A 7,651-nucleotide genomic window follows, 5' to 3' on the forward strand; every position below is an offset into this window, starting at 1 on the left:
TGCTGATGTTCGGCGTCATCCTGGCCTCCAGCGGGCTCCTGCTCATGATCGAGCGCGGCATCCTCGCCCAGGTCGGGCCGCCGCCGCTGCACCCGCCCGCGGGGCTGTCCCGGCGGGACGGGCGGGACTCGACGGCGGAGCTGGAGCTGGAGGTGCTGCGGGACACGCGGAACCGCACGATCCGCACCCTGTGCGGGCAGCGCTCCATGCCCCGCAGCGTCTGGGAGCTGCCGCCCGGGCAGCGCCGAACCGTGCTCCGGCACCTCCTGGTCAGCGACAAGTACCGCTTCCTCTACTGCTACGTGCCCAAGGTGGCCTGCTCCAACTGGAAGCGCATCCTGAAGGTGCTGGACGGGGCTCTGGAGAGCGTGGACGTGCAGGGGAAGATGGACCACAAGAGCGACCTGGTGTTCCTGGGAGACATGAAGCCGGAGGAGATCAGCTACCGCCTGAAGCACTACTACAAGTTCATCTTCGTGCGGAACCCGATGGAGAGGCTGCTGTCGGCCTACCGGAATAAATTCGGGGAGATCAAGGAGTACCAGCAGAAGTACGGCGTGGAGATCGTCCGGCGCTACCGAAAGAACGGGGGGAACTCGGCCGGCGACGACGTGTCCTTCTCCGAATTCCTGCAGTACCTGCTGGACGAGGATGTGGAGCGCATGAACGAGCACTGGATGCCCATCTACAACCTGTGCCAGCCCTGCGCCGTCAGGTACGACTTCATCGGCTCCTACGAGCGGCTCCACGCCGACGCCAACCATGTGCTGGAGCACATCCAGTCGCCTTCCTTCGTCCGCTTCCCGGAGCGCCAGGCCTGGTACAAACCCGTCACGGCCGAGACGCTGCACTATTACCTGTGCAACACCCAGCGCCGGCTGATCAAAGAGCTCCTCCCCAAATACATCCTGGACTTCTCCCTCTTCGCCTACCCCCTGCCCAACATCACCAGCGAGTTCTGCAGGCAGTGAGCGGTTCCTGTCCAGAGACGGTGGGAATTCTGCCTTGGCTACGAGGCTACAAGGATTTGCTTGCGCAGCCCTCGCTGCTGCATCAAGCATGCTCCTCTATGCATTATTTCCTAATTTTATACTTTGCAAGCACTGTTTATATAAAGTACTCCCTACTGCCTTCGCTACTTAGGATCGATTTTGTACCTCTCTGACTTTCCCGTGTACATACGCCGCTGGCTCGAGCACAGTAGCTTTTGTATCTCTATTTTGCTCTAAATCCCTTTTTTATGCCACTACGTGGAGAACTCCTGTAACGATTCTGAGAAATTTATATATTTTAAGTACTTTTCTTCCTTTTTTGGGTTTTGTACTAAACATTGGCTGAATTGAGATCGTAATGTGGCAGTTGATGCACTAAAAATTAGCATTGTTAAACTGGTCCCAGGTGGGTTTTGGGTATAAGTAGAAAAAAAAGGTAAACCAAGCCCCATTTATCCTTTATTTTCCCATTGTAGATGGTACTTAAATGAGGCTGGTCATTTTTTCTGTGTCAGTAATACCTCTGGCTTTTATTTTTAATTTTTTTATTATTATTATTATTTACCATTGAAATATAGCTAGGGATAGAATATTACCCCCTTTTTGGGTGATTTTGGAAGTACAACTATTTAACATCATGTATCAGATGCAATGTCAAGCCATCACATTCTGCTCTTTTCTCTGAATTGAAGCAATACAGACTCGGGATAAGATCAAAGCCCATCCTGGTCCTTAGGATGGGAAACAAATCCCACTGGCCACGTGCCAGCTTGCAGCCTCCTGGGTCTTTGCATGGAAACCACTGTGGAAAACCCCTTTCTCCAGCCATGTTTGAAACAATGGCAACTTGTGGATTGATATTTTTTTCCTCCTTTAATAGCTGTGCACACTCTTTTTGTAGCTCTTGTATTTAATTATGGCTCTGAAATTGTTAAAGTTTGGGAGATAAGACAGGATGTTGTTCTTGGGAGGCTGTGTCCTCGTTTCTAATAAAGTTTTTATATGAATTAGCCTGTTACTGCTTTTCCTTGGGATTGTTTGTGTCCTTGGAGAGGCCTCTGTCCCTCATGCTGAGCCACAACACAAAGGTGGAAAGAATTGTTCCTGTTGTGATTAATTAATGTTTTAATTGTCAGAGCAGCACCAGCACATGGAGAAGTGACACATTGGAGCCAAATGCATAACAGGACACAGGGAAATGGGATGAAAAGCAGCAGAATGGGCTACAAATTGCTGTGGAGTTGGTACAAAGTGGTAGGGATGGGTTATGGATCTGATCTGGTGAATTTCTGGGATTTCTCTTTTCATTTTCCTTTCCCCTTTTTAAGGTGTTTTCTTCAGGATTTTAACATTTTCTGAAAGAAGGGCATGGAGCCACGTCCAAGCCCACGTTGGGCTAAGTGGCCAAGGACAGTTTGGGCTGAGGGATTTTTACCTTTGCTAAGGGATTCACGGCTGGGTATGAGGGTGATGACTGGAACATCCATGGATTTGAGTTCCTGCCTGCGTCCTGAATTTGTGTGCACCCATCCCAGGCCAAAAATGGGTCAGAAACTGACTTTTCTCTCTTGGTGCCCACTCTGAAATCAGCAGCATTCCTGTCTGTCCCTAGGGGTTTTGGTGCCTGGTGCTGGAAGAACTGAAGATCTGTCCTACAGCCAAAGGCACCAGATCCGGCTGGGAATCGGATTTTGTTTTGTAAAACAGATGCTGCTGGGGGGTTGGGCTGAGCTGTAATTAAAACCTGACCTCCAGGTCTCCCTAACTAGGAATAAGTTGGTGAGACTTCGCGTTCTTTGCTTCTGGGAACATTTCCCGCTTGTTTAGTGATTTGGTTTTTAATTAAATGTTTATTTCTCAGTAGTTTTAAAGGTTTATGCTGCTTGTTTGTTTATCTGCTGCAGCTTCTGTTCTCTATATTAAATTTCTGTCTCTTGTCCCCTTAATCTAATTTACTGTGTACAGGATTTTGCTTTTCTCTGACTCTCTCACTCCTTTTCTGGGCACCACTCATCACCCTTTCCTCTTTAAATAAAGCAGACAGGCTCCACCTCCTTGTACCTTCCTGTGAGGAGGATTTTAATTCAGGTAGAGCCTTGTAGCTGAGGAAGAAGTTTGTCTGCAGGTCAGCAAAAATGAGAAACCTATCAGGTTTCCATTATTTGGGCTTCATTTTATCTGTGGCCAATGGTACAATTCTCCGTGGCAGCTTTGGATGAGTAGAGTGAAAAGAAGTCAGCTCCCTCTGCAGCTGTATCATTTCTTCCCTTTGTCAGGTGTTTCTCCAGGGTGGAATAAATCAGGAGGAGATTCCAGAGCTGACAGCAGGCACTGGAGGTGAGAGGTGCTGAGCAGGATCCAGCCATCCCCTGGAGCACAGGGAAAAGGGTGACAGCTGCAGGAGCAGGGAGAAAAACATGAAGTTACGAACTGGTTTGAGTCTGTTCCAGTCTGGCAGCTCCTTTTCCATCCCTACACGTGCAGTTATCCCACAGAATCAAAAGGGAATCTTTCCTCTTTTGAATTTTATTTTGTTAATCCTCTATTCTGCACTGAATGCCCCAAACTTCCCTGAGTGAACAACCCGAGGTTTTGGCATCAGGGGTTTGTCCCTGCTTTTTACTCAATTGCTTACTCCAATTTTGTGCTGATAAATCACATCCCTGTCCCTGCTGCTCTCGTGTTCTCCCTGTAGAGCCCTGTCCAGGGCTGTGGAGACACCACAACAGTTTAATTCTACCTCATGACACCGAAACCTTCTGATTCTCTCTGAAGTACCACAATGTTACTGTGTTTTGTCATTAGTCACTTCTGCTCCTGCTCAGCTTTTGGAATTTGGAGCTGGTTTGGAATTCCCCTGCGCACCAGGGAGTAAGATGGGTTAGGAACCTTTGCTGTTCCAAAAATCCCACTTCACGTGTCATCTTCTTTACCAGTTCCAACATTACACCTGCAAAGCCTTGTTCCGCCCCTTTCCAAACCCCAAGCTGTTGGCTTTTGGCAACGTGGCTCTGGGAAGGGGTTTGGAGCGTGTTCCCTCTGGTCCCCATGCTCAGGTCAGGGTGTATGTCAGGTTTCTCCTCTTTCATGTGCATATTCTGTGGATTTTGCAGGAATAATCGACTTCCTGGCCAGGCACTGGGGCTGAAATAAACACATTAAGGCTGCCAGTCGCCAAGCTGGCTGGTATCCATGACCTCGGATCTAGCAGGAATAAAGCTTTGGGAATGGTGGCAGGAGCAAGCGGTGCCAGGGACGGCTGCTCTGACGCCTGCAGACGGCATCACACCAGCCTGGCTTCTGCTCCTCTTGGCTCCCAGCCTCCCTCCTGATGGACGAGAGTCACCACGGGCTGGGGATCTTGCTTTGAGCACGAACATCCTTGGGATGTTCCTTCCCTCGCAGGCGGGGTTTTGAAAGAGCCAAAAGAAAGCGTCTCCAATGGGTCTATTGTGTGTCGAGATATTTTTGTATTCGTAGAATCCCGGAATGGTTTGGGTTGGAAGAGGCTTAAAGATCGTCAAGGTCCAACCCCCTGCCACGGGTGGGTTTGAGAGGCTGTCAGGCACATCCCTGACGTGTTCTTTGCCGCTGTAAACCAAGGAAATGAGGAAGGCTGGGATGAAAAGCGCCGTGCCCAAGTGCTGCCCCCGCCCTGCACCCCTCGGCTTTTATCGAAGCTATTTTGCATGTGAATGAGAACTTTCCCATTTCCTTCTGGGGCTTGAATTGGCAAACGGGGAGTTGTTAAAAAATCTCCAGTCTTCAGCCCCGACAAAGGATGGTTGCCATGGAAATAATGGAAGTTGCATCGTGAGCAAAATATGTCCAGGCCAGGCGCCAGCGGGAGGGAGGGGGGAACAGAGCACCTTGGAACCTTCTGCCAGGGCCCATGTGCCTCCACGTGGTTCTCCTTATCCTTGGCAGCTTGTCCTTAGGGTTAAAAGAGGAGAAATCAGAAGTGTCATGATTGGATGGGAAGGGCTTGCAGAAATTCACCTGCTCTTTCCACAGTGCTGGTGCCACCAAATTCAGCAGAGCTGCCCCACACTGAGCATCCCAAAGGATGTTGGGAGCAGGTTTGGAACCAAAGCTGGAATCCCATCTCAGGTAACAAGCAGGAATCTCTTGTCTCAGTTATATCCAACCTCTTCTTCATGTCTGGGAATCTTCCTGGTCTGTTTTCCACTTGCCTATAAATACAGACAAGGTGGTTTCCTTTTATTCTGGGGAAAAAAACACTTTGGATTTTAAACTCTCCAAAAGCCTTTCCCTTTGCAGACCCACAGTTATAAACTGCATCTTCTGTTTCTTTCAGCAAATCTTAACATGATTTCGAGCCAAGAAGCTTGAGGAATTTGCTTTATACCTCTCCAAAGTGCTAATGGGAGCCACAGAATCCTTGCTGAGCTATGAGAGAGACTAAAATAAATCTCCATCAGGGTTTATCCATGAGCTGCAGAGCTCTTCAGTGAGGCCCAGAATCAGTGTGGAAACTGCACCTTTCAGAGGCTCTGGTGAGTGGTATTTGCTGGTGGGAGCTTGGAATGGGGAACAGTGGGGCACTTTAGGGTCTAAACACATCCCTCTGCTCTCCTGAAAGCACCAGGGGCTTGGGAAGAAGCTCAGAGCAACCGGCAAAATCGTGTTTGATGCTGATGGGGACCATCAGGTGAGGAGGAAAATAGGGATGTGGGAGCTACTAGCAACACACAGCTGCCTGAGGAAACCCCTGTGGAAGCTGCCAATGTTTGAAGGAATTTTAAGGTGCCAGAGTGAGGAGTAAAGGATAAGGAGCGTGGCTGGGTGTAGGCTCAGATCCCCTGCCAGCAGCAGAGCAGAATTGAGAAGGTTCAGGCTCATTTCTAACCTGGGAAAGGGCCAAGCAGGGGGAAGCAGCAAAGTCTTGAGATTTAAAATGCAAAAACGTAGTAAATGCACATAAATATCTGGATCTCCATGCTGCTTGTTCATCACACACCTCAATCCCACTTCCTGATCTTTAGCAAGTCCAAGTGGAGGTTAAGCTGATAGAGCCCAGCGAGCCTGAACTTTGGGGAGAATCCCAGACTGATTTTGGTGGGAACAGACCTTAAAAATCATTTCGTCCCACCTCCTGCTGTGGGCAGGGACACCTTCCACTATACTAGGTTGCTCAAAACCCCGTCCAGAATCAAGGTGTTCTGTAGGATCACGAGGGTCAGGAGGCTTTTGGGGGCTGGGGGCTTTGAAGGCAGCAGCAGCTGGGGATGAGGGGCTGGGGACACTTGGGGTGGCCACGAAAACATCTGGTTTGTGACAGAGCCCTGACAGCAGGGCAAGGCTGGGGGGTCTGTCCTGCTGAGCATTCACAAAGAGCCCCCCGGAGCCAGGACTGGTTCTGGCAGCAAATTCCTGGTGCTGACAGGACGATGCTGCAGAGACACAAAGTCTCCCCGGGCACTCGGCTCCGCGCCGGAGCCTTCCCTGGAGCAGCTCTGCAGGAATCCACCCTCTGCTCGCTGGCTTCAGACAATTCCTTATAAAAAAATCCTTTTAACCAAGCCTTGCAATAGCAAGGGTGAGCCCTGCAGCGTTTCAGTGGATCTTTGAAGACTTGTAAGTGGTAATTGCCCTCCGGGGTGGGCTGGGGCAGCTGCCTTGGTGGGGTCACTGCATGGTCCCACCGCCCCATCCCGGCCTGTCACATCCCTCCTTTCCCTCATCCAGGGTGGGATGCTCCTGCACAGCCCATCCCTGCCACCCCTCTGATCTTCCAGGGCTCAGGTCTGCCTGTTTGTGCAGTGTTTAACACAAGCCCACCCCTCCCCGTGGCTCCCAGTTCCAAACCTGCTCTGTCAGAGCATTATTTTTCCGGGGGGGCTCTGCCAGCTGCTCCCTCCCATCCACACACGGCCCCGGAGGGCTCGGCAGAATTCCTCATCCCACAGGGACTGCTGGCAGGAAGCAATCTGGCAGACAACATGTTTAGAGGAGACTAATGTCTCGGAGCCACCGAACCATTTAATTGCCAATAAACACAGCCCACATGTAAATAATTATGGAGACCCAGGAACTGTGTCGTCTTCCATGGAAGGAGGGAGCTGGCAGCCTGGAAACACCCCATGGCAAGGGGAGAAATTAAGATTTCTTGTTAATGCAGAAGGGATGAGCATCAGTAAACCTGCCTGGGTATTTCCAGGTGTTGCTTCGGGCTCAGGGTGGCCCAGGAGGTGGCGGTTCCTGATGGAGTGAGAAGGACAAAGCTGTGCCTTGGGGTGAGTTTGAGGGTAAATCTTGAAAATTCATCCATTTGCTTCACCAGGCTCTTGTTGCAACCCAGTGGGATTACTGCAATATCTTTTTTTGCCACATTTTTGGGATAAAGAGCTGCGAGGATCCTATTTCAGAACTTTGGAGTTTTATCAGCATCACACACACTCTCAGCAATGCAGACTTTCCCTTCAGAGCCCTGGTAAAATCTGCAGGGATCCATTGTTCCTCTGCCAGGACATCCCATCCCGTTCCAGCCCCTGCCTGGAGCAGGGACACCTTCCACTAGACCAGGTTCCTCTCCAGGCCCTGTCCAACCTGGCCTTGGACACTTCCAGGTCAGAGCAGCCTTCTCTGGGTGATCTGTGCTCTGAGGCCTCACTACCCTCTCAAGGAAGAATTTCTTC

General features: G+C 50.4%; 1 protein-coding gene across 1 annotated transcript; it reads left to right on the top strand.

The window, feature by feature from the left end:
• The first annotated feature begins 5 nt into the window (after positions 1 to 5).
• CHST14 (carbohydrate sulfotransferase 14) lies at positions 6 to 2,010 on the top strand. The gene has a single exon (XM_015629611.1). It carries the CDS (start codon positions 6 to 8, stop codon positions 969 to 971), a length of 966 nt encoding a protein of 321 aa, XP_015485097.1. The 3' UTR covers positions 972 to 2,010.
• Positions 2,011 to 7,651: the final 5,641 nt, after the last annotated feature.

This window comes from Parus major, chromosome 5 (assembly GCF_001522545.3).
Source record: "Parus major isolate Abel chromosome 5, Parus_major1.1, whole genome shotgun sequence".
NCBI classification, from domain to species: Eukaryota; Metazoa; Chordata; class Aves; order Passeriformes; family Paridae; genus Parus; species Parus major.